General features: G+C 40.7%; 3 protein-coding genes and 1 pseudogene across 4 annotated transcripts; 3 read left to right on the top strand and 1 right to left on the bottom strand.

Moving 5' to 3' along the window:
• The first annotated feature begins 4,860 nt into the window (after positions 1-4,860).
• Positions 4,861-5,893, top strand: LOC114769476 (olfactory receptor 11H6-like). The gene has a single exon (XM_028962514.1). It carries the CDS (start codon positions 4,867-4,869, stop codon positions 5,800-5,802), a length of 936 nt encoding a protein of 311 aa, XP_028818347.1. The 5' UTR covers positions 4,861-4,866; the 3' UTR covers positions 5,803-5,893.
• Positions 5,894-7,471: 1,578 nt separating this feature from the next.
• LOC114769628 (olfactory receptor 52K2-like) lies at positions 7,472-9,954 on the top strand (annotated as a pseudogene).
• A 2,305-nt stretch (positions 9,955-12,259) lies between these two features.
• LOC114769486 (olfactory receptor 8I2-like) lies at positions 12,260-13,281 on the top strand. The gene has a single exon (XM_028962545.1). It carries the CDS (start codon positions 12,260-12,262, stop codon positions 13,190-13,192), a length of 933 nt encoding a protein of 310 aa, XP_028818378.1. The 3' UTR covers positions 13,193-13,281.
• A 5,365-nt stretch (positions 13,282-18,646) lies between these two features.
• LOC114769170 (glucose 1,6-bisphosphate synthase-like) lies at positions 18,647-26,456 on the bottom strand. 2 transcript variants are annotated; one of them, XM_028961952.1, is made up of 14 exons: positions 25,770-26,456; positions 24,633-24,800; positions 24,138-24,244; positions 23,798-23,882; positions 23,598-23,681; positions 23,316-23,509; positions 22,640-22,829; positions 22,194-22,291; positions 21,544-21,715; positions 21,349-21,442; positions 21,082-21,211; positions 20,814-21,003; positions 20,582-20,715; positions 18,647-20,138 (listed from the first exon to the last, which is right to left on the bottom strand). In XM_028961952.1, exons 1-14 carry the CDS (start codon positions 25,866-25,868, stop codon positions 20,036-20,038), a joined length of 1,848 nt encoding a protein of 615 aa, XP_028817785.1. In that variant the 5' UTR covers positions 25,869-26,456; the 3' UTR covers positions 18,647-20,035. The 2 variants fall into 2 exon arrangements, with proteins under 2 accessions (XP_028817785.1, XP_028817786.1); XM_028961953.1 differs by lacking the exon at positions 25,770-26,456 and having other exon boundaries at positions 24,138-24,325; positions 24,633-24,767.
• Positions 26,457-26,750: the final 294 nt, after the last annotated feature.

Genomic DNA, 26,750 nt, shown 5'->3' with positions numbered 1-26,750 from the left:
TTGCATGCTACATCAGTTTCCCAAATGCCTTCTACCTGAAAATATGTGAAATACGTGAATGTCTGAATATCAATGCGCAAAACTCAGGACCTTTTCAGGAAGGTCTCAATGGTCAATCATTATACTGTCCACTGAAATGTAGATGGTCTGAATGTGGATGTCTACATTATTTGACTGTAACTTTATTGAATATTGACTTAAACGTAATGTATGTACATTCACTTCTGTTACAACAATTCTAAAAAAGTATTATAATTGTTGGGTTTTGACTGGAGTTTATGGGGATTGTAAGCAAAGGAAGGGTAGTTCATTAATGGTTTAGTAGTTCGGGCCATCAGTTTTATTGTAATACACAGATAAAATTAACATCATTATAGGCACCTCTACTTTACACATAAAGAGTAATATAATGTAGAGAATCAGAATTAGAATATCTTTATTGTCATTGTAATAAGTACAACGAAAGAAAGCGATATATATTCTTATTCTAACATATGTTTTTAGCTGTTGAAAGGGCATTTAAAGTAAAAGTGACATAATAAAGTAAAAGTGACATCATTTTTGTGCATTTAATCATGTACTGATGATTTCAACACATATCAGAATGGAAAGGGGATCATTTTTTGTTTCATCAAATTTAAATTCTAAAAGTGCAAGAACTGAAAAGTCAGTTAGCAGCACAGCAGTCAATTTTTACCAAGCTGATAGGATAGCCACATTCTTGCTACAGGTGCACTGTTTAATGGCTTTAAAAACAGAACAGATCATGAATGGATGTGCAGTTATCTTGGGACACATTACACACCAATACGAGGGATTGGCAGAGGGCATTGACACATGTGAGTGTTTCTTTGCTGTTTTGATGAATCTGTTAAATGTGGCAAAGCTTTGTGTGTTCATCCAAATGGTTTTTGGATATTTAAGTGCCAAAGAAGAGCTGTTGAACATTTTACAATTAAAAGGAAACAACAGAGGTGAAGACTCTCCACACTTTCCATCGCAGCGGATGGTGCTCCACCAATGGTTGGCTAGTAGTGCCGCTTGAGTTGAACAGAGTTGCTGCCTGAAATAAAAAACCCTGAAACTTTCCAATACGAATATGCACAGCTAGGGAACAACCTTTTGTATCTAGCTTTTCTGAGAGATCTTAATGAACTTCTCAGTGATCTTAATATAGAGCTGCAGGGCAAGGATTGGCAGATAATCAACATGGTCAGTTCTGTGCATGCATTTAAAAGCGACTACAACTGCTGTCTGGTGGGATGTTGTGACCTGTGGAACTTTCCACACATGCAGGAAGAACACCACACATCAGGGCAAACACTGGCACATTATGGGGAACATCAGAATCTTGTTGCATCCATCAATATCAATATCCCACTTGGATAGCTCTGTTAAGAATCAGATTATCACACAGCAAAATGACATTGAGATGAAATCCAGGGCACCTGGCATGAATGGAGACTTCTGGAACCTACTGCTTGAACAAACATATCCTAACCTTAGAAAGTGAGCCTTAAACTTGATTGCAAGTCAAAGCACAGATCCACAATAACAGATGAGCACCTGCCATTATAAAGTAAAGAGATATAGGGTGGTAGTAGGGTGGTAGTAGTCTAGTGGGTAACAGACTCGCCTATGAACCAGAAGACCCAGGTTCAAATCCCTCTTACTACCATTGTGTCCCTGAGCAAGACACTTAACCCTAAGTTGCTCCAGGGAGACTGTCGCTGTAACTACTGATTGTAAGTCGCTCTGGATAAGGGTGTCTGATAAATGCTGTAATTAATTAAACCACTCTGATAAATGCTGATAAACGCTCATGTAGATTCCTTCTCTACAATATCAGACGAATCTGCCCTTGTCTGTCAACCCAGGCCACCCAACTACTGGTTCAGTCCTTAGTAATCTCTAGACTGGATTACTGTAACTCCCTTCTAGCTGGTCTACCACTATGTACCATCCGACCTCTACAACTACTACAAAATGCAGCAGCATGACTAATCTTCAACCTTCCCAAATTCTCCCACACCGCCCCTCTGCTACGTTCCCTCCACTGGCTCCCAGTAGCTGATGCTGGCCTACAAAGCCAAACATGGAGTAGCACCATCCTACCTCACAGCCCTTATTACACCTCGCACTGCACCTCGTTTACTCCGAGCCTCCAGTACTGCTCGCCTGGTCCCTCCATCTCTGAAGGTATGAGGAAGACATTCATCTAGACTCTTCTCCGTCTTGGCCCTTTGGTGGTGGAATGAACTTCCCCTCGAGGTCAGAACAGCTCAGTCACTGAGCACCTTCAAACGACAGCTCAAGACCTTCCACTTTAAAGAATATTTCGATTAAATTGTAATTTTCTTGTTGTCGAACTTTGTGTACAGAATCTACAACAGAGTGAATAAAATAGATGTATTCATAGTTGGGGTCCTAGTGAACCGGAATTGATCTCTTCATCGATGGTAACTTAAGCACGTTGTAAGTCGCTCTGGTTAAGGGCGTCTGCCAAATGCCGTAAATGTAAATGTAAATGTATTTAGACAGAGTGGTTTAATTAATCTTACCAGAGTACGCAGGAGATATTGTGAATGGGCACATGCAGACCCAGCTAATGCTGGGGAGATGCAGCAGGTAAGGAACGTGGGGAGGGGATTGTGAATGAGCGCGTTCCAGAGCACGGGCCCATTCAGGCTGTTGATCCATGGTGGGAGAGATGCACAGGGCTCTGGGACATCCTTGGCTTGGTTGTAGAAGAAGATGGCAGGCTGAAGAATAGTCAAGTGGAGGCACGTGTGTCGGAGTCAGAATAGTCAGGGATGAAGCAATCTGTTGGCAACATGAGAACCAAGACAGATTCCGGTGAGGGCAATCCAAAGAGAAGAGTCAGGGGCAATCAGTCGGTATGAGTTTTTTTCTGTCCTGGTACACTTACTACAACAAGGAAAAACAATAATGAGCTTGTGAGATGGCTGCTGGAGCTTTAAACCTGGCGCCTGCTTCCCTTTGGTCCCCTGTTGGTCCAGCGGTGGGGTGGCAGAGGTGACAGAGGTGAGATGAGCAGTGGACCCCAACCAACCATAAAGTTATTGTTCAGTGCTCTCAAATGCTCTTAATATTCAATGCTCTTGAATATTTGATTTATCAGTGGTTTACAAAAAAACACACCCGCTTGAAGTCTGATCTTGTGGTGGCTGTTATTATATTGTCTTAATTAAATTGATAAATTATGATAATGTTATTCTTTTGAAAGGAGCTTGGCAGTAGTCATTGTTTAGTACTGCTATATAAGGTAAATGCTGCCAAATTACAAAATTTCAAAATTGTTATCAGTTACGAATTTTCATTCATAGTAATCAGAAAGTAATCACATGCAATTAGTTACATTACTTTTATATAGTAATGGAAAAAATTACACTACTATTACATTTTAAATACGGTAACTTGTAGTTTCCAACGTAATCTTCTCAACACTGCTAGTGTGTGACGGCCAGCCCAGGGAGAGTGTTGTGCTGCAGCGAGGTGAGCCATGGTGGATTGTCGAACCCCGTAATCAAAGAGATTGCTGCCATCCGTAAAGGTGCTTAAAGGAGAGAGTGAGGCTGACGATGAGGAAGAAGGCAGTGCTGTGCTGGGGTAAGCTGGTGGAAAAGGGAAGGGGGAGACCAGATGTTCCCCAGCAGGACAGCAGCGCAGAAATAGTGCCCCGGCACTCTGCAAAGAGTGTCCACTACTCTTTCCGGCAGCCAATGATACCAGCTCTCCATACACACCTGGTATTCCAGCGGAGTCGTCACTGTCCGCCACCCACTCCTACACATTGTGTCAGTGTGTCGCCCCACACTTTCCTTCTTTTCTCCCACCAGGTGGCGAAGCCACAGCCACACAGGGCCCCAAGGAGGAGGTCCCTGACAGGGCTCGACCACCAGGTAGCCGTTAAGGAGGATGGACCAGGTGTGGGCCTAGGTGAAGCCCCCTGGATGTATGGCGTTTCATATCCCATTGTTTTCACAATTTGGCCAATCACTTTGTAATATTTCTTCGTCTTAGCCTTTTGGAGAATTACGTTTGTCTCATTATCTCCATCTCTCTCTGTTTCTGCTGCTAGACCAACCACTGCTTGTTAAAAAATAATAAATTAATAATGATTGAATAAGGCACTGAACGAATCAAACCAACTGACAGCACAATTGCAAGAAACTGTATTTCAGCTGTAAAATTAATCTGCTCTTACTGCAGATACATTTTAATTTTATATCATTGCATGATGCAGATTACTGTAGTGTAATATAATGTCATTTTAATGTAATTTTTTTTAACTATAATGCTGAAAAATTGTAGCTCTTTGTCTGACTTAGAGCCACCAAATTAGGCCCGGTTTGCAGAATACTTAATATCAGCATACATTTCTAGCCTCAAAAACAAATTCAAAACTTGACAACAGCGGCTGGGTCAAGTGTGGACATGAATCGGGTTGAAGTCAAGGAATTACAGTTCGAAGGAAGTTATCAGTTATTACAACACAATGTTATGGGGCAAAATTAGAAAATAAAAAAACAAAAATATATCTGTCTATCTAGGGGCAGGAGCACCACCTGGGATTTATCTTTGCATACGCTTGATCCCAATCCTCCAAGCATAGTAGGATTATATAAATGGCCTTGTGAGCCTCCCTGCCAAAATGACATGTGCTGTACTGCACTGAGTAAGACCTCTTCAGCTTGCATGTGTATATTAGATATTATAGCTGTGTTTGCTTAAACTACTATTTTTTTAATGCTGTATTCTTGGCTTTCTTAACAGCTTTGTCATTGAGCAACATGCAGATTGGGCCTGTATGAGAGATTTCAGTGTTTACAGATCCGGTCCAAAATGGTGAATTCATCTTCTGATGTTCTTTTTACCCTTTCTGGATTTAATGAGACAATGCAATACAGGCACCTCGTTTTTTCAGTGTGCCTGGTTTGCTATTTCCTCATTGTGTTTATTAACATTACCCTGGTACTGACGGTTATCTTAGAGAAAAGTCTCCACGAGCCGATGTACATTTTCCTTTGCAACTTATGCATTAATGGTGTCTACAGCACCACAGGCTTCTATCCAAAGTTCTTGGCAGATTTGTTGTCTGGTCTGTATACAATCTCATACTCTGGGTGTCTTCTTCAAATAATGGTCATTTACTCTTCAGTTCAGTGTGATTACATTATTTTAACAGCCATGGCTTATGACAGGTATGTGGCTATATGTAGACCGTTGGAGTATCACACCATAATGACGAGTCAGAAAGCTGCCAAATTGTTGCTTGTGTGTTGGATTGTTCCACTTTGCAGTATATCCATTATTGTTATAATAAGCTCAACATTAATTTTATGCGGATTCCACATTGACAAGCTCTATTGCGAGAACTGGTCTATTGTAAAGCTGTCCTGTTTTCCATCCACTGTTACGAATGTTATGGGATACACTTTGATGCTTGCATATTTTTCCTGCTTTCTTTATATTTTGTATACATACTTCAGATTAATCAGAACATGTTGGAGGTCAAATGGTGACAAAAGTAAGTTCATGCAGACGTGTGTTCCACATGTCCTTGTTTTATGCAATGTCACAATCGCCCTGTTGTTTGACCTGTTGTACACCCGATACGGATCACGGAATTTGCCACAGAACCTGAAGAATTTCATGGCAATAGAGTTCCTGGTCATTCCTCCACTGATAAATCCTCTCATATATGGACTCCAGCTGACTAAAGTAAGAAATGTGGTGTTGAAGGTGTTTTATAAAAATTATGGAATAGCAAAAAGCTGAAGACTTCCATGACTATTCTGCGTGAACCAAGAACTGCAATATTTTGACTGATTTTTTTAAAGCCATCTACATAAATGGTTAAAAAGTGATACAACCCCATAATCCCATGAATGCAATATATGCACTAGATGTCTAAAATATGTCAAAACATTGGACTGCTGTTTCAATTGTTTAAATGCTGTACATGTGGTGTTTATTAATTCTTGCAAATGATTTGCCATTGTACACAAGTACGGAATAACTGTATTTCAACATTGTGCATCTCAAAAGAGCAAAAATATGGAAATAAAAGAAAGGTGTAGTAGAATATGTTTTGTTTGTCCTGTTCTTTAGTGACGGACCTAAGTGAAGCCAAATTTCTCAGTCGTTGTTCAGCTCCAAATAAGGAATTACTCTATATTCAAAACACTTGGAGGTTGTACTATACTTCAGTTCACTTCACTTCACCTATTTTCACTTGTCTGGAGTGAATGGTAACATAATGCAGGGACACTATACATTTATCAATTAAGAATTTATATGCACAGTCCAGCATTGTTAATTTAATAAATATTGATTTATCAAAGCAGCTTCAGAATTTTGTTATGTTTATTGAACAACGTGTGTGTAGGGAAATATTTGCTGTTTTCAATATTTTCTCCATCTGTACACTTGATTTTTTTTTCAAAATTAAATTACTGGCATATTCACATTTACATTTGCACAGGGTTTTAAAAAGATTTCAATGTGACTCCAAAATTCACAGGGTGTAAAAAAAAAACTTCTAAGAGTTTGCCACAATCAAACTGGGATTTGATTGTGTTTTATCTGTTAATCTTGGATTATCTTTAATTTCATCTGTTGAAAATCACTTGTAGGTTAACTGACATATTTTACAGATGTCCTGATATTTATGTAAATTAAGTGAACAAATGAATTTGTTGTTTTATTTTTAATGGTAAAATTAAATGTGAACAGGCTGTTACTAGTAGTTATGTAAATAGTGATAACTGATTGATATAATTTACTGAAGATCACCTAACCTCAGAAGAATATAAGAAAAGAATATAAGAAATATGATCACAAATTTTGCATGCAAATTTAAAAAATGTCCTGCACGTAGTGTCCTGGGACACCTAAAACCTGTCAGTGGACTAAGCGGCAAGGCCTATCATTTTATTCACCACTCTACTTAAATTGCATGGCCACATATTGCATTAAAACCACCAGGGCTACACTGACCCCCTTCCTCTCCAGTAGGAGCAGTGTGGATGTGTGGAGAGCACAATACAAAATGAAGAGCCACCGTGTGGATATATTCCACATTGCAACAACTCCAATTCCAGTCTCTAATTAGCAAGCAGACTACCCATCATTGTATTTGGTCGGCCCCTAAAGAATGGCAGCTTGACAAATCTCAGATGGCTCCGAGACAGATATAAATATGAAGAAGGGTTTGCATCCTTCTTGAACATTTTCTCGCACAGGAGAAAATCAACCGGCAAAGCGAGATGAACTGAATGCATGAAGTGTCATCGAAGAAAGAACATTTTCTTTTAGCTTTGAAGATGATATTTGAAATGAGCTGATGCTCCTTTTTTATTTGAAACAGGACACTCATGAGCTCCATCTGAAAGGCAGGACGGGATGAATTATTCCAGCTCCTTTGGGTTTGTGCTGCATGGGCTGAATGAAACATTTGCCTCCAAACATATACTCTTTGCCTTTGTATTCTCCTTTTACATGTTCACCATTCTTGTGAATTTAATTGTAATTGTGATCATTTTTTTGGACAAAGCGCTCCACGAACCCATGTACATGTTTATATGTAATCTCTGTGTTAATGGAATATATGGTGCAAGCTGTTTCTACACAAAGTTCCTTGCAGACATGTGGTCTGAACTAAATGTTGTCTCGTATGCAGAGTGTCTGGCACAAATATTTGTCATTTACAGTTACACATTTGCAGAGTTGACAAGTTTATCAGTAATGGCTCATGACCGTTATGTTGCTATTTGCAAACCCCTGAATTACCGCTCCTTCATGACGCCTTGGAAGGTGGGGAAACTAATTTTACTCACTTGGCTCTTTCCTGTTCTGGAGACCACTATTGGACTAATACTGACACTCAGGCTTCCCATGTGTGGCAAAGACATCGAAAGGCTTTACTGTTCCAACTGGGCTGTGGTCAAGCTTTCCTGTGTAGACACAACAGTAAACAATCTGTATGGATACATTCTGATGTTCTACCATGTTTCTCAGGCCACACTGATCATCATTTCCTACTTCCACATCATCAGGGAAGTGGTGAAGTCTGAGGCGCAGCGAAACAAGTTCATGCAAACGTGCGTGCCCCATTTAATTTCCTTGATTAACTTCACTGCATCCGTGATGTTTGACAGTCTGTACGCCCGGCACGGCGCCAGGCAGAGTCTGCTGGTTCTGCAGAACATTCTCTCGGTGGAATTTCTGGTTGTTCCTCCCCTTCTAAACCCTGTCATCTATGGGATGGCTTTAAGTCAGATTCGAAGCAAAATACTGAAATTGTGCAGGTACAAAATAAAACGTCTAAAATGAAATCATGTTTTATGCAGAACAGCAATAATATACATTTTTAAAAGCATTTTTAAAAACAGATTATTACATAATTTATTACATATAATATATTTGTTTAAATGCATGTTGTTGACATTGAAAATGTATCTAAATGCATTTAATGCATAAATATTTTCCATGTGAATCTATACTCCTGCTCAACTACCACACTGGAAATTGTTTGAAAATAAATCATCATGAGCAAGCAGGGGAAGGAACATCCCTAAACAATCAATGATTAAATTGCATTTTAATTCATGTAACAATGTTGTATGAATCAAATCTGGGTATTATTAAAATGTCGGTTTTATTTCTGCAATGTAGTGCAACTCAAAGTGCCTCCAAAGGCTTTAATAAATAATAATGATTAATTCTGCCAATAATGGTGGCATCTAGTTATTTTCTGGATTTTGGTTTGTCATCTGCAGTCCAGGCAGCCTCATACCAGTCAGCAAAACCATAGTTAATCCTCATTTCAAACTTCTGACAATGTAGTGATTGTGACTTTGACTGTCAACCATAAAATGGTTATTTCTGTATTTCAATCTCCGTATTTTAGATGAGTTGAAACTTTTGACTGGCAAATCTTATTCTCATAAGTGGTGTGATCACAGTAAAATGTGGTGTTATGAAACATTTCCATTTCGTTTCCAGTGAACTAATACGAGATGAACATTTAATCAGGAAAAAGGGTACCTTAATTGGTTAATGTTTGTATTAAATGGGAGGACTGAGCTACATCACAGCAACACTAGAAACTACACCCTGGAATTCTGTGCATGTTCCATGCAGGAACCTTCTCAGCTCTAGAATCTGCCCTTAGTTTGCCCATAGCTGGAAGGTTGCAGTCCTGAGGTGATGGAACAATCCAGTTTATGCACAGTTGCACAGTTTAATACTGGAAAATCCATCAAAATCTTTTTTTTTTGTCTTGGGTAATCAATATGAGTTGAGAAATCAGTTAATGACACAACTGATAAAATCTCACAGTGGTCCCACAGTGAGCAACATATTATATATAATGCAACTTATAGCTGTTGCTGTCATGATCCGGTCTGGAAGGGGTAACTCCGGGTCTGGAATCCGGATTGTTTTCCTGATTGTGTTCATCTGTATATGATTGTATAAAGCTTCCCAGTTCGTATCTGTTTGTGGTCTGGTCATTGTTTCGTGATGTCATTTCCATCCATCATTCCTACTGCCTAGTCATGTCCAACCAGCGTGACAGTTGATTGTTGAGATTCATTTCTATGTTATCAAATACATAAAAATGTTGTCAGTCAGTGAAAAGTTTTGGGGCCAATTCAGATGACATCTTTTACATGTGCATTTACATTATTTTTTAATAGAGACACGCGGCTATAGTGTGTGTGCTGCGTCTGAAAAACGAGTGCTGCCAGATAAAAATATGAAAACAAGCACAGTACCATGTCACAGAACAATTGAGAGAACCAAAGAGATTTGCTCTGAATAATATCCTGTCACTATCCTGTCACTGTTTTCTTTAAAAAAATGAACAGATCATCTTCCTATCACTCCCTGTCTGAGCTTTTTTCCCCACATTGGACTATGTCATAGTTTGTAGGCAGCTCTAATAATCATTTCATAGAATGAAAATGTGTATAATGTATTGTTCAATAGAAATAAATTTATAAAAAGTTAATTAACTCGTTTTTATGAATGGCTTGCACGTTTTTCTAGCTTTCAACAGACCAGTTCATAGACAAAATGTGAATGTTTTGATTATTTCACCACTGCTTCCTACAGAAGTTCTCTGATGAATGCAATAGTTGGCCTCATCACAAATGCGGATGACAAGGACTACATAGAACTGAACATGGACTTTGTGGATTGGTGCCATCAGAACTACCTCCAGATCTGTGTGCACTGTGTGCTGTGCTGCTGTGTATCACGTGTGACAATCACTTCACTTTCATCAACGCTTGAAAGACCAAGGAGCTGGTGTTAGACTTCCACAGGCACAAACATCTTCCACTACAACCAATAAACATCCAGGGTATGGACATTGAGGCTGTGGAGAGCTAAAGGTACCTTGGTGCTCATCTGAACAATAAACTGGACTGGACTAACAACTCTGATGCCCTGTACAGGAAAGGGCAGAGCAGGCTGTACCTGCTGCAGAGGTTCAGGTCTTTTGGGCCCACTCTTGAAGACCTTTTATGACTCTGTGGTGGCTTCAGCCATCTTTTACGAGGTGGTCTGCTGGGAAGGTAGCATCTCTGCTGGGGATAAAAAGAGACTGAACAGGCCATTTCAGAGGGCCAGCTCTGGTCTAGGATGCCCTCTGGACCCAGTGGAGGATATATATATATATATATGGTAGGGTGAGGGTGTGCAAATTAGTTAAAGTCAATGTGCGTGTGTGTGTGTGTGTGTGTGTGTGTGTGTATATATATATATATATACACACACACACACACACACACACATTGACTTTATATATATATATATATATATATATATATATATATATATACACACACACACACACACACACACACACACACACACACACACACACACACTGAATATATATATATATATATATATACACACACACACACACACACACACACACACACACACACACACACACACACACACACACACATACATTGACTTTAACTAATTTGCACACCCTCACCCTACCTGTTACACATATTTTATGTTAAAGACATAAAAGTGTAATATTTGGTTATGTCTGCAATATTTGTATATTGGTTTTCATTGTATACTTGCAACATTTGCAATACTGTGGTCTGTAGCAGTCGCTAAAAGCATTTCACTGCATATCATATCGCGTATGACAAAGTCCAAAAAAAAAACTAAGTCGAACTATGTATGTGACAAATGACAGAACTGAGCAGCTCCTTCAGTGGCAGGCTGCGGCACCCACGATGTGGGACGGAGATTCAGAAGGTCTTTCCTGCCAACCGCTGTCAGGCTTTACAACAGCTGACCACACACACATCCAGTACACCATCTCCACTTCTCTCAAGTGCAATAAGTGTATATCTACCCACTCTGTACATATGTAAAATCTTACAAATATATATTTTTAATGTATGTACCGACATATTTTTTTTTTTTACAACTCAACTTTTATTTATGCTATTCTAGGGTTATTTATTTGCTTATACGTACAGTGAACTTTCATTTTATACAGTCGACATAGTGTCTGTGCTATTGTCTTTTGCTGCTCTTATCTTGTCCTGTCCACTTCCTGCCGTGACAATGTAAATTTCCCACTTGTGGGACTAATAAAGGATCATCTTAATTTATCTTACATCTTATCTTTTCATAGTATTTTTTCACATTAAATTAATTGATTTGATTACATCTTGATTTAAAAGATTGTCGTTTACCTGCTGCCTTGTTTCTGAAGTTCCAGGATAGGCCGCAGCACTTGTGACCCAACTGAAGAATCAGGGGTTATAAATTGTTCTTTAAATATAGACGTTCATTAGAATATAGATGCTGAAGAGATGAGAAACACAAACAGCGTTTTATGCAGCTGTTCTCAAAACAATGTTGCATTTGGAATAGTAATGTAGGTTCGATATTTTAAAATAAAACATCAGGACATATTTTTCTAATTCTATATTCTCTGTGGGATAATTGCTCAGTCACTGGGAGGGGAACTACCTTGATAAATCTCCCAGGGCTTCTACGTGATTCAGAAGAACGCTTATAAATGGCAGAGCTGTTGAAGCAGAGATGCAGAAGATAGACAATGGCACCATGCCCTGTAAGATGATGAAAGAACTTCATGCATCTTGAGGGTTTTTTTTGGCTTTTCTTGTTTTTTTTTTCTTGGCTTGAGCATTTGTTTTAATTATTATTGAAGAACATCTTACTTCCAATGTTGAACACTACTGAGAATTTTTTCTTTGTTCTTAATGGACTGAATGACACAGCAACAAACAAACAGCTCTACTTCAGCTTTTCTCTCATGCTTTACGTTTTCACCGTCTTTGTGAATTTAGGTCTGACTGCTGTCATTCTTCTGGACAAGGTGTTGCACGAGCCGATGTATATCTTTGTGTGTAGTCTCTTCATCAACGGAATATATGGCGCTACAAGCTTCTACCCTAAACTCCTCGCCGATCTGTTGTCTGACGTTCATGTTATTTCACATGTTGGTTGTTTCTTACAAATACTTACAAACTACAGTTATGCGTTTTGTGAATTCACCACCCTGGCAATGATGGCTTACGATCGATATGTTGCCATTTGTAAGCCGCTACAGTACCATTCCATCATGACTCTGAAGAAGGTGAAAAGACTGATTTTGTTCTCATGGATCTTCTCCCACATAGAAACAACTATCGGTGTAGTTCTGACCGCCAGGCTTCCGCTTTGTGGTCGAGACATTGACAAGATTTACTGTGCTAACTGGGCTGTTGTCAAACTCTCCTGCGTGGACACCACTATTAACAACTTGTACGGCTACGTCTTGATAGTGTATCATGTTTCACAATCAATCATGGTCATCATTTCATACGTGCACATCATCAAAGCGTGCATGAGATCTCAGACAGAGCGAAGGAAGTTCATCCAGACGTGCCTTCCGCATTTGGTCACCCTAATTAATTTTACCATTTCGTTGGTTTTTGATGTCTTGTACGCCCGCTATGGCTCCAAACAGATTCCACAGGCTTTCCGCAACATCCTGGCTGTTGAGTTTCTCGTTGTGCCTCCTCTGCTGAATCCTATTATTTATGGAATAAATTTAGGACCAATTCGCAATAGAATTCTGAGAATGTTCAGGTTTAAAACTAATGCTCTTAAATGAAGGGAAAAATTAAGGGAAGGCCTAAATTTGTATTATTGTATACTGTTGTCCCCATGTCCTTGTAAGTTTGTTAATTATTTTCATCTCAATCGCTCTTTGTCTTGTAATACTAATATAAATGCATCTAGGTTTGAACTTGTTGAACTTGTTAACTTGCTTACTTAAAATAGTAGATGAAGTTTGTAAAAAATGTTTGTCATATGTTTGTAAAAAATGTTAAATATTTAACCTGAATTTGTCTTATTAAGTTTTGTTTCATTTTAGGATTATATATTATAAACATTCCATTTAAGATTTTATTGTATAATTAGTGTAATCATAAAATATAAAATAGCATATTTAGCAGTTCAAGTCATGTGCATGAACTGCTCACTACAATTTGTTGATTTTTGACAGCAGTTGTTCCATTTCAGTGATGTAGAAGATAATGTTTCATGAAATAAAAATTTGTTATGATGATGAAGAATTATCTTGTTTTTAATTGTCTGATAATTGTGTGAATTGTGCATGTAAATGAAGTATATGGGTATTCAGTTTATCTGTTGCTCTTGCCGTTCTGCTCTGCAAGGGCTACATAGAAATATGTGTTAAGCTATTTATTAAAGCATTGCATTCAGTTCAATCACATTATTTGTTTTGCTTTTCCTAGATGTAGTTAATTTAGGCCATTTTTGTCTTTTTATGACCAAGGGCCTAATTTTTCTTGAAGTATCCCAGCTTTTAAGTTTATTTTGGAACCCGTGCACAGCATTATTTAGTAAAAGAAGGGACTGTGTTTTTTTGTTCCATGTTCACTAACTGTTTAGGTTTATTCTTGTGTTATGTGCTTTCTGTTTTTTCCTTGCTGGTTTAATTAGCACACCTTTGAGGGCACGGACTTCCTCTTCCATGAAGCTCTTGGGGAGGCTGAATGGTTTAAAATGCAGAGTGCAGCCTGATGAAGAGACTGAAGTGTCTGATGTGGCAGACTTCAAAATGACACTTCAACGTATATTTGATGAGAAGAACATTCTGATTTCAGATTGTCTGGAAGCAGGAACTGGAAAACAACAAAATGATATAGTTTATCTCGATAACTCTCATTTATGAAGTAATCATTATAACAACATTTATTTTTCATATAGGCCATAATCACACACAGTATGGGCTTTTGGGCTTTGACACCCCCACACTTGACCCTTTCATGCTGAGTTGTCTCATCAGCAGCTTATAAACAGGGACCAGGATCCCTCTGGTGGTCTCTTTGTTGGACTCTGAAGGTGGTCTGGACGCTTGATTCAGTGCCTCGGAGAGAATGAACAGAAGCAGCGGCAGACGGTGGCATTGTATAACTGGTACACAAATATGTGGTTACAGTGGCATATTTGTGCAACAGTGGCCCGGTACCATATGCCGTTTGATCACTACATCTCACAGGCTCTCTTAATCTTGTGGTCCTACATCAAGATTGCACACATTTGTGTAGATTCCGTTAAGGCCAGAAATAAGTTCACGCAGACCTGCCTACCACATTTGCTGGTGATGTTCATTTTGCTCACAATCGAAACCTCTGAGCACCCAGAACACCCTGGCCCCGCAGTTTCTTGTCCTGCCACCTCCGGTTAACCAATTAATATATGGAATACATACAGTACAGGTCAAAAATTTGGAAACACCTTCTCGTTCAATGTGTTTTCTTAATTTTCATGACCATTTACATTGGTAGATTCTCACTGAAGGTGTGTGCGTACATGTGCATTGCATGTGGATGTAGGTTTCCTGATGTTGTAGAAGGAATTTTTTCCATAATGCAGATTCTGTACTTCTGTTTGACTGCACGAACCTTTCAGACCTGCACAGAGTTGTACATATATCTATATCAGGGGAAAGCCTGATTTGTACAGTGCATCTGGAAAGTATTCAATGTGCATCACTTTTTCCATTTTGTTATGTTACAACCTTATTCCAAAATGGACTAAATTCATTTTTTACATTCATTCTACACATTACCCATAAAGACGTGAAAAACGATACCTGAGGTTTTGCCAAATATATTAAAAATAAAAAAACTGACAAATCACATGCACCTTTAGCAGCAATTACAGCCTCAAGTCTTTTTGAATATGATGCCACAAGGTTGGCACACCTATTCTTGGCCAGTTTCACCCATCTCTCATTGCAGCACCTCTCAAGCTTCAGGCTGGATGGGCCAACTCAAGGAAATTCAATTTACCTGAAGCCACTCCTTTGATGTTATGTGCTTAGGGTCATTTCCTTCTGAAAGATGAGTTCTGAGTCTGAGTTCAAGAGTGCTCTGGAGCAGGTTTTCATCCAGGATTTCTCTGTACATTGCTGCAGTCATACAGGGAGTGCAGAATTATTAGGCAAATTAGTATTTTGTCCACATCATCCTCTTCATGCATGTTTCCAAGCTGTATAGGCTCAAAGGCCTACTACCAATTAAGCATATTAGGTGATGTGCATCTCTGTAATGAGAAGGGGTGTGGTCTAATGACATCAACACCCTATATCAGGTGTGCATAATTATTAGGCAACTTCCTTTCCTTTGGCAAAATGGGTCAAAAGAAGGACTTGACAGGCTCAGAAAAGTAAAAAATAGTGAGATATCTTGCAGAGGGATGAAGCACCATTAAAATTGCAAAGCTTCTGAAGCGTGATCATCGAACAATCAAGCGTTTCATTCAAAATAGTCAACAGGGTCGCATGAAGCGTGTGGGAAAAAACATAGGCGCAAAATAACTGCCCATGAACTGAGAAAAGTCAAGCGTGCAGCTGCCAAGATGCCACTTGCCACCAGTTTGGCCATATTTCAGAGCTGCAACATCACTGGAGTGCCCAAAAGCACAAGGTGTGCAATACTCAGAGACATGGCCAAGACACAAGACACACAAGCTGAGACGTCAAGACTGGGCCAAGAAATATCTCAAGACTGATTTTTCTAAGGTTTTATGGACTGATGACATGAGAGTGAGTCTTGATGGGCCAGATGAATGGGCCCGTGGCTGGATTGGTAAAGGGCAGAGAGCTCCAGTCCGACTCAGACGCCAGCAAGGTGGAGGTGGAGTACTGGTTTGGGCTGGTATCATCAAAGATGAGCTTGTGGGGACTTTTCGGGTTGAGGTTGGAGTCAAGCTCAACTCTCAGTCCTACTGCTAGTTTCTGGAAGACACCTTCTTCAAGCAGTGCTCCATCACACGCAATGCTCCATCACACGCGTCCAAGTACTCCACAGCATGGCTGGCAAGAAAGGGTATAAAAGAAGAAAAACTAATGACATGGCCTCCTTGTTCACTTGATCTGAACCCCATTGAGATCCTGTGGTCCATCATCAAATGTGAGATTTACAAGGAGGGAAAACAGTACACCTCTCTGAACAGTGTCTGGGAGGCTGTGGTTGCTGCTGCACGCAATGTTGATGGTGAACAGATCAAAACACTGACAGAATCCCTGGATGGCAGGCTTTTGAGTGTCCTTGCAAAGAAAGGTGGCTATATTGGTCGCTGTTTTGTTTTTGTTTTGTTTTTGAATGTCAGAAATGTATATTTGTGAATGTGGAGATGTTATATTGGTTTCACTGGTAAAAATAAATAATTGAAATGGGTATATATTTGCCTAATAATTATAAGTTGCCTAATAATTATGCACAGTAATAGTCACATGTACACACAGATATCCCCCTAAAATAGCTAAAAATAAACAAACTACTTCCAAAAACATTCAGCTTTGATATGAGTTTTTTGGGTTCATTGAGAACATGGTTGTTGTTCAATAATAAAATTATTCCTCAAAAATACAACTTGCCTAATAATCCTGCACTCCCTGTTTATCCCTCAATGCTGACTAGTCACCCAGTTCCTGCAGCTGAAAAACATCCACACAGCATGATGCTGCCACCACGGTAGGGATTGGCATGGTGCCTGGTTTCCTAAAAACATGACTCCTGGCATTTATACCAAACACCAGAGTAGTTAGTTTCTCATGGTCTCAGAGTCCTTCAGGTGCCTTTTACTAAGGAGTGGCTTCCTCTGGACACTACTATACAGACATGACTGGTGGTTTGTCCTTCTAGAAGGTTCTCCTCTGTCCAAAAATGACCTCTGGAGCTCTGACAGAGTGACCATTGGTTTCTTAATCTGCTAAGGCCCTTCTCCCGTCATTGCTCAGTTTAGGAGGCCGGACAGATCTAGAAGAGTCATGGTGGTTTTGAACTTCCTCCACTAATGGATATGCTCATTGGGATCTTCAAAGCATTCTTTCTGTAAGCTTCCCCATATTTGTCCCTTGAGACAATCCTGTCTTGGTGGTCTGCAGACAATTCCTTTGACTTCATGCTTGTATAATATAAAAAATGTTTGTGTGGGATACCAGACCTGATTACCAGTCTGCTCCAAAGGTGGGTTCTCTGGCTGATGGGTGGTGAGTAAAATATTTCAGTCCTTCACTCACTTTTCTGGTCCTTTAATAACAGACTGGGGAACTCAAACAGCCACATACTTCTATTAGCTCGTGTCTCTCATGCCACCATCTTCTCGACCAATCCCTCCCCCTAACAACACACTCCATAACATTGGTTCCACTCCACAAAACCCTTAATAAATGGAGCAGATAACATTCACCATTCATATGGTTGGAATGGATCTTTCGCTTTTCTCGAATGGATGATATGCTTTTCACAGGACATCTTAAAATTGTTTTACCACTGAATATGGACGACTCATCTTCATATCTGGTGTGTTCTGTCTATTGGGAATAGAAGATGGTCTCTCCTGCAGGACCTTCTATCCGGTGTGCAGGTTATTACATACCACGGGTGCCTGACTCAAGTGTATGCCATTTACACATCGGTGAGGTTTGAAGTCACAAATTAATGGCTTAGAATTGCAACGTGGTAATTTATGAACTTTATGTGATCACACCATTGTGAACCCTTGCGCTGTTGCTCCTGGACCTACAGCTATTGCCATTATACCAATTTGCGGCTCCTGCACTGGCAAGATGTTTCATCCATACTGAAGCAAGGATGCACAACCTCTGTGGCAAATCTGGTGTGGAGTAGTGGACCACATTGCGGCTCACATCCTTTGTGGGCTTTTCATTGTTTTATTTTACGCTAGGATTGTGCATATTTGCTTAGATTCGGCCGAGGGCAGACCTACTCTTTCTATCACTACCTCAGTGCTTGATGTGCTCTTCAGCTAGGCCCTCATGGCACAGAACGCACTGGCCCAGCAGTTTATTCTTCTGGCTCCCCTGTTCCAATATTCCAATCCAATATTAATTGCATTCTTATTACACCCCCCAAAAAACTTGACCACCATTTTTTTCTGATTTGCTAAATGATATATGGTTGGCAGTCGCCTATTGCAAGTGCCCAGATTAGCATACAAGCAAACCAGCGATGTCAATCAGTAAGTGAGTGTGAGGAAAAAAAAAATACTAAAATGTAACACAAAGCAAGAAATGCAGCTTGTTTTAATCCTGGGGTAAAACATAATGAATAAACAACTGTTTTGGCATGTCATCTGCCTTATGACAAATGGAGAAAAAGGCTGCAAATATGTATTAAATAAATCAACCACCTTTTTCCAAAATGAACCAAGAACATCTTTTTCTTTTTACTCCAAAAATATATCCCAAAAATAAGTGCTCTAATAATCATATATTTTTATAATGACGGTCTTAACCAATATTCAGTTAAAACAAATAAGACTTAAGCTGACAAAAAAGATTTTGGCAAACAAACTGCTCAGTCCCAGTGAATTTTGATCCTCAATTTTAAAAATAGATATACTTGTAATTTTGAAATATTAATTCAGAAATATTTTTTTTCCCAGGACTTGCCAAATGCATTTCAATGTTGCATTTGAGAGCTCCTTTGCTTGTTAATTGTATTTATGAAAGAAAATAAGTACATGTCCATAGCATAGCATAAAACAATTCCAAAATAAAGTTGAATAACTGCATTACAGTTAGCAAAGCCTTTCATAAATAGGTCATTTGGTAGCAGTCATTTTGCACTGTATAGTAACCTTTTGCTTGTGAATACGGTTTCTAACAATGCCAAAAGGTATATTTTACAACAAATACAAACATCTTTCAAGAAATATATTCAGAAAAGCACCGCAAAAGAAATAGCAATAAAACCTAGAGACAATATTTCAATGGAGTTAAGAGGGGAGTAACTAATCAGATTTGTTTTCCAGCACACAGTATGCAGAACAGCTTTGGTTTATGCTCTGAACGGTAGTTCTTACAGCAGCGTATGAACACAGCTCAATCCAGCCATCATCCAACATGCCCATTGCTTCTTACCATTATGGACTGGGGGGGGATGTAACCATAAACAGGCCTTAAACCAAATAAGACTAAAGTAAGGTACAACCGTTTGAGTTTAGAACTGGAGACACGCTGCAGTTCCAGGTTTAAGGTCTTCTGATTGTCATCTGAGGCTCATTAGAGTATCATTCATAACCAGTAGGTATATGAAAGAAGAGAGAGAAGAAGACTAGTCTTCTCGTCTACACTGATAGCATTTATCAAGAATGAGATCCAGTTGAAATAGACTCAGAATGTGCTTGTGTACGCCAAAAAAAAAAACCCATAGTAAAACATTTGCAGCATAATCTGCTCAATAAAGAAGGGGCATCTTTGAAAGGAAAAACGAAAAGTGTTCAAGTTTAACCAGTACGTCTTTGCCAAGACCACTTTGTAATATGAGGAGCCTTTCAAAAGGAATTCACAGTGAGAGATACATCCACAGGTGATCACAGGCTTCATGGACACAGCACTGAAACAAAAGGAGGTGGAAAAACAAGGGTCCCACATGTCAGAGTGAATGAACAGCTAGACACTCCTTGGAATCAGGTTGTTCTTGTCGGGTTCAAGAAACTCCTCCACAAGAGCAGCTGTAACTCTTTTCAGCTCTTCCTCCAAACTCGAGATGTCACTGGAAACCCACAAGAAAATATACATTATGAGATGTGTACCACACCCACAACTGGGTTTTACTACAAAATGTGCTTTAACATACAAATTATATTACTGCAGACTAGGAATAATTGTACGTGAAGCATGTCAAAGGTGCTTCATGATTATAAAACCAGATTTCAAAGGATGGGTTATGGTACTTGGGCTCCATCTTGTGGCATGCTTGGATACTGAGATTAATATTAATATTATTATATAACATTCACAGCTGCTGTGTGTTTAACTGCAGTGCAGTTGTTGTGCTTAATGTCATCAGTGTATTAGAAGTAATATCCTCACTCACTCACTCATTATAAATGGTGGTACTTGGAGAGCAGAATATTTTGTGAGTTCGTGTTGCCGATTATGAAATACTGCTTTACTGAATGCACAAAATATTGATTGCACAGACGAGACACTGACCTCTCTCCAGGCGGTGCACAGAATTCGGTGTAGTACTTAATCTTCGGTTCCGTTCCACTGGTTCTCAGGGTGGCAACAATGCCATTCTGCAGAGTGAAGGTGACCATTTGGCTGCTTTTTGTCACTGGAAGAACCTATGAGAAAAAGCAAGGAGAACAATTCTAGGGCCAAATGATCAAATCATAAACAAGTACACAAAACAATTTAATAAAATAAATTGTGGCACACTTACACTCTTCTGGTCAGGTTGATTGTTGTCATATCCTGTGGTTGCATCCCTTACTTGAACAATGTTGTATCCCCCACACAATATAGGGTAGAGGTTCTCACCCCCAAAATTGCGCAGGCGGCTGAATATTCTCTTCACAGTAGGTGGGTCATTGCAGATGACATAGGAGGTTTTAGAAATATGGTAACCATAGCTGGGGAGGGGAGGAAATTAATACCGATATATTCCATAATTCATCTGAAAACATCTGAAGTACAATTTTGAGGCTCACTTCTCATAGATGTTCTTCAGTTGCTGGTTCAGGGTTAGGTTTTTGTTCTCGAGGTATGCGGCCATTTCAGCGACGACCACAGCCGCGCTCACGCCGTCTTTATCTGGGACCATGCTCCCACACAGGAACCCTGCAGCCACACACATTACAACGCAACTGCTCAGACTACCACCAACTTTACTAATATGTTTCCCCTTCAGACGGAATATTTAACGCTACATATTTTTGTCCTTATCAAATAAAATCGAGTCGAAGAATTTGGCTTACCAATAGATTCCTCAAAAGAAAAAATGACTTCATGGCCCGTTTTAGTCAGGTCACAAATTTTATTACCAATCCATTTGAATCCGGGTAACGTTTCCTAAGGAGAAAACGATGAATTTGAACTCTGCCACAAACTTGGGCATATCTACATGACAGTTTCCGTTGAACAATATAAGTGCTTTCAATTATTGGTTTAACCTCAAAGTGAAAACCCTCTGTCCTTGCAATGGTCTGGAGGATTTTGGAGGACACAGTGGTGGCCAGCATGTATACTTTCTTGAACTCTGGGTGTGTCTCCTTCCAGTTATACAGCATCCACCAGCCGAGAAGCGCTGCCAGTTCATTCCCAGTGAACACTTTCCACTTGCACCTTGACACGGTGAAAAACAAAACTAGAATCTTTCCATACAAAAACCTTTCATGCTAGGATGTAAAATACAGTACATAAAGAGTCACTGATGCCAACTAGACTCTTTCAGCTAGGTTCTTATTCTTGCCAATAAAAAGCCTGTTCTGGTTTGGCTACAGTTGCTATGGTTATTGTTTTACGACAAACGCGTGAATTCAAAATGCAATTACACATGACATGAACTACTTACTAAACAATGACAATTGAGTCTTCACCTAGACCGATCTATAAAACTGAGTCGATGTTACACTTTAAATCAGCGCAATTCAGACTTTGATATACCTGGAAACGCACTGTGTGCAAATGTTGATGTACTACTGTGAAACATTCACAGATCCATGCAGCTCAATATGGTTTACCGTGCTTTTAAGTAGCTGTAATATTGTCTCATGTGTTGGACTGCTTCAAAAGATACACGACATAAGACCAAAAGTCATACTTGTCATACTGCTCTGCAACGGCCAAGCGATCAGCATCAGGATCAGTCGCCACCACGACCCGAGCCCCTTCTTTTTCAGCAAGTCGAAGGGAAAGCTCCTACAACAGCAAAATTATACAGGACAATGGAGCGCAGAGATAATTACATATTATATTCTGATTAGGGGCAACAAGTCACATCTCTCTCTATTCTGTAAGACACTCAGGATAAGCAATGTTCAGCCATTTACAGCATTTATCAGACGCCCTTATCCAGAGTGACTTACAATCAGTAGTTACAGGGACAGTCCCCCCCCTGGAGCAACTCAGGGTTAAGTGTCTTGCTCAGGGACACAATGGTAGTAAGCGGGATTTGAACCCGGGTCTTCTGCTTCATAGGCGAGTGTGTTACCCACTAGGCTACTACCACCACACTGTCATCAATGGCGCATTAAAACACTTACTCACCAGGACCGACTCGCCCTCCTCTGGATTTGGACAGCTGACTGTGGAGAAGTTCGGATCTGGATCCTTCTGCTCAGGCACTGGAATGGGTTGAGGAAAGCCGAACACCTTAAAGGCCTGCTGGACATATCTGTGGCCAACGCCGTGGAAGGAGGAATGGACAAACTTCAGCGAAGTCTTGGAATTTAACTCTCTGGAAAAGAAGGGTGGGGAAACCAATTTAATGAACTAAATATTTAGATTGATCATGAATGCATCAAACAGCGAGGGTACAAACTTCACAGTGGCTTCAAAAGTGGGGCGGTTGGGTTTGGTGTGTTAGACATTCTCCACCAGCGGCATAGCCCACCCGCCAAGAGAACATTCTCCGAAAAAGCTGCCCAATTAAACAAAGTTCTTGCTTGACATCAGCGCCACCTGGCCTCCCAACGATGCAAAGTACATTATCCTTCATGGCATTTATCAGACTTCCTTATCCAGAGTGACTTATATTCAGTAAGTCTTCTGGTTCAGGAGTGGTTATGCATAAGAAAAACTATAGTAATTTCTTAGAAGTCACAATTGCAAATCCTTTCATAGCCAAAACAAATATGTTTTCATCACTGTCACTCTAAATTCAGTACATGAGGGGCATAAAGGTTCACTTTTTCGGTACTCAGCAGAGGCACGATTTGTGTACCTGTGGAAGCAGAGAGAGCTGAGCTCCTCCATGTAAAGGTGACAGATTTCTTGTAGAGGATCGCTCCTCAGAGCGCTGCTGTCCGGAAGCTTCTCATTCCAGGAGTCCGGCCAGGGTTCGACGCTCTCTTCAATGCATCTGAGAATCTCCTTATCATGTGGTGAGGAGATCTGCGCTCCGTTGTTCCAATAGACCTTTAGGATGAACAGAAAAAGCATTCAGGACTAAAAGGTTACTAAACTGCATAACGTTAGGTTAAAAAGTGGGAGACATGTTGCTTACTTTGTAGCCATTATCTTCTTTAGGGTTGTGAGAAGCAGTGACCATGATCCCTGCAGCAGCACCCAGCTTCTTCACAGCATAGGGCTAGAAAACGTAAAATCGCTTTTTACATTAACCACAAACACAGGAACACCGGGTGGGAGATGGATCCCTTACACAAGTGTAATTAACGGGAAATCATTGCGAAAGTAAAAGCTCACCACGAAGGGGGTGGGCACGTATGTAGAAAACAGATAAACTGGAACGTCTTTACAGAGCATAACAGCTGCAGTCAGCCTTGCAAGTCTGGAGGTCGAAAGGAAAAAACGATAAGCAACACAAAACAAGAGCGACTCGCTGTCTAAAATACAAACACTGGTGATGGTGGGCCAACTGTGTCCATTTTAGAAACTCTAAAAATCACAGTGGATCCCATGCACAAATGTAGTATAAAAAAAATATGCATGCATTTTAGAATTAATGTGGACCCGTCCCCATTAAGGGTACAGACTTCTCTTTTTTTTAAGGTTAAAGGGAAAGAATCTGCGCGTGGTGGGTTACCGCTCACTGCTGCAGCCGCAGGTCTCCTGCGCTCGAGTGTCGTAGCCGACCACCAGGCCTCTGCTGCCCAGATCTGGAAAGAACTTGGCCAAGTACTTGTACATGCCCTGTGAAAGATGAACAAACACAGTGCGTTCATTACAAATGGCTCACCGTGACTGTAGAGCAGCAGAGCAGTGAATTGCCAACTATGGAGTAAAAAAAAAAAAGAAGATAAATAATAATCTTGAACTGGGACTGTGCTACTACAGGATGGATCTAGAATCAAATTCAATATGGTACAAAGATTTTGTGATCATAAAGCAAGTCTTTAGTAAACGACTAAAGCAAAACATTACATTAATCTCAGTAGACACAGGAAGACTGTTCATTATTAATGTAATTCTGCGACCATTTTAGAACGGCCCATCTTCTCACTCCCAGACCCAACCCCGACCTTCCCTTACAATTACCCGTGTATATTGAATTTCTCGTATCAAACCGTACGCAGCTCACCTGAGTGGACTGGATGATTGTGAGGTCATTGATTCGGGCAAAGCCAGCACCCATGGCCGCCCGCAGGCCTGCCGTGCCGAATGACATCCTGGAGCACAGCCTCCTCCTCAGCTCCTCCACATGGCCCGCTTTAACCAGAGACTCGATCTGGGCCCGTGTCTGAGGATTCTGCGGGGAAATCAGGCACAAAAATGGATCTTAAACGGTGGGGAGGCGGACGAGAGAGAATATAGACCTATTTTAGCTTCTAGCCAATGAATTATTTAAAGGGTGTGAAATTACAAACGCTTGGTTTCTGATCTGAAACGTTTCTGAACAGTCTCATCCGGGGATAATATAATATAATATATCATTGATCATTGATATCTGGGCAGATTCCAGTGAATTTCACGTTGTATTTCTGCTTCACAGGCGTCACTCGCCCGGCAAATGAACACTGAGCTGCACTAATGAAGAATAGCACGGTGCATGTGAAGGCCTGTTTCTGGTGACTCTGACATTTAAGTGGGAGAGGTCAGCCAGCTCCAGTGGCTCACAACCTCGTGCATGAGTAAACATTCACAGGCAGATTAAAAAAAAAAAAAAAAAGAAGAATTGTCCCCTTCACAGTCCCCAATCTGGTACCAAATGCATTAAATATTTTCCAATGCTAATAAGCATTAGGAATCAAGTTGATGATTGTAAATATGCCGTTTCATTTATTTCTGCCGTTATCAAAATACAAAAGTGTGCAGGTGCATGGGTGCTTGCACGCTTAATGTACATGGTGCGTGGTGCAATGTACATCGCGGCTGATATCTTGACTGAGGACTATTGAGATCATAAACGTGGCTGAAGCAGAGATAGTAGCCATGAAAAATAAGCAGTAAATATAAAACGGTCCATAACTACACACTAAATAACAGGCACTCCATCAAAATTCTGCATGGCGGCAGTTTATGTTCTCTAACCAGATGTTGCAGATAATAGTAATATGGGGAGGTTAAGACAATAAGCCGTGGTCGTATATTTCCTTATCACCCTGACACAGAAACTTTGATGGCCTCTCCTAACTTGTGCGACAACCTGGACCAACGCGAACAGATGGTGCAGAATGTCGCAGAAATCACAGAAATCACCCCAAAACAAGCCGCCTACCCTGTCCCAGGTCATCCACTGGTAAACCGCTGTGTCCACCTGAGGATCTCCAGTTGCATGACAACACAGGTTTGCGTTCAGGTCACTCTTCTCCCCCATGACGGCGGATTTTTCCAGAAAGAAAATGATATATAAGTCTATATAATAAGTTAACGCACGACTTCGTCTTCGGCCGCGCTTTACCCTCGGCGACGAGTCGGTGGCAAGTGACAAAGACGCAGTAATTTAGCGCGCTAAGCTACTCAATCCCATCTGGTCCGTCCCGACGAGGTCACTCGCAGGCTGCCCAACTGTCCGCGGCAATAAGCCGAGCGGCCGCGGTGATCACGCGGACCTCCGGTCACGGACGCGGACTGCGAGCCACCCGGCACCTGGACGGCGACCACGGACAGGACCCGCCGCCGGGGCCACACATAACCCAACATCCCCGGACCCCCTCCAGCTACATCCACACGCCGCCGCGCCGTCTCTCCGCGACGCGGCCAGCGGTCGCCGATGCGCGGGCGGGCGGGCAGCTGGCGGCCGCCGCTATTCCGGATATCGCCGTTCGTTCCGGCGTTCCGAACGCTAAAAGTTAATTGCTCCTGCGGTGTAGGTTACACGCGCGTGTATTTCCCAATTTACGGATTTTATTTAAACTAAACTGCGACTTAGCGACGTCTACGGACATCCTTTTTTCAGTTTTGTAACCAGTCGGACGGAATTCTGCATCGGACAGAAGGCCAACCTTGCATGCTGGGAGATGTAGTTTTAATTCTAGACGTTGGGCGAGAGCGGAACGTTCTAATAATGACTGAAAACCAGGTTATTTGTAAGTTTAGGCTATGAACCAGAAGATCCAGGTTCAAATCCCACTTACTACCATTGTGCCCCTGAGCCAGACACTTAACCCTTAGTGTCTCCAGGGGGACTGTCCCTGTAACCATCGTTAGTCGCTCTGGATAAGGGCGTTTGCTAAATGCCATATATGTAAATGTAATA

Source organism: Denticeps clupeoides, chromosome 19 (genome assembly GCF_900700375.1).
Source record: "Denticeps clupeoides chromosome 19, fDenClu1.1, whole genome shotgun sequence".
NCBI classification, from domain to species: Eukaryota; Metazoa; Chordata; class Actinopteri; order Clupeiformes; family Denticipitidae; genus Denticeps; species Denticeps clupeoides.
Note: the sequence above shows the minus strand (reverse complement) of the source record. Positions and strands in the feature narration are given on the sequence as shown.

What these genes read in the sequence shown, in the direction of transcription:
- LOC114769486 (XM_028962545.1), top strand. Translation starts at nt 12,260, where the DNA reads ATGTTGAACACTACTGAGAATTTTTTCTTTGTTCTTAATGGACTGAAT.
- LOC114769476 (XM_028962514.1), top strand. Translation starts at nt 4,867, where the DNA reads ATGGTGAATTCATCTTCTGATGTTCTTTTTACCCTTTCTGGATTTAAT.
- LOC114769170 (XM_028961952.1), bottom strand. Translation starts at nt 25,868, where the DNA reads ATGGGGGAGAAGAGTGACCTGAACGCAAACCTGTGTTGTCATGCAACT. An exon ending in ACGTGCCCACCCCCTTCGTG is followed by an intron (nt 23,682 to 23,797) that starts GTGAGCTTTTAC and finishes TACGTTTTCTAG; the next exon opens with CCCTATGCTGTGAAGAAGCT. An exon ending in CTGAAGAACATCTATGAGAA is followed by an intron (nt 21,004 to 21,081) that starts GTGAGCCTCAAA and finishes TCCCCTCCCCAG; the next exon opens with CTATGGTTACCATATTTCTA.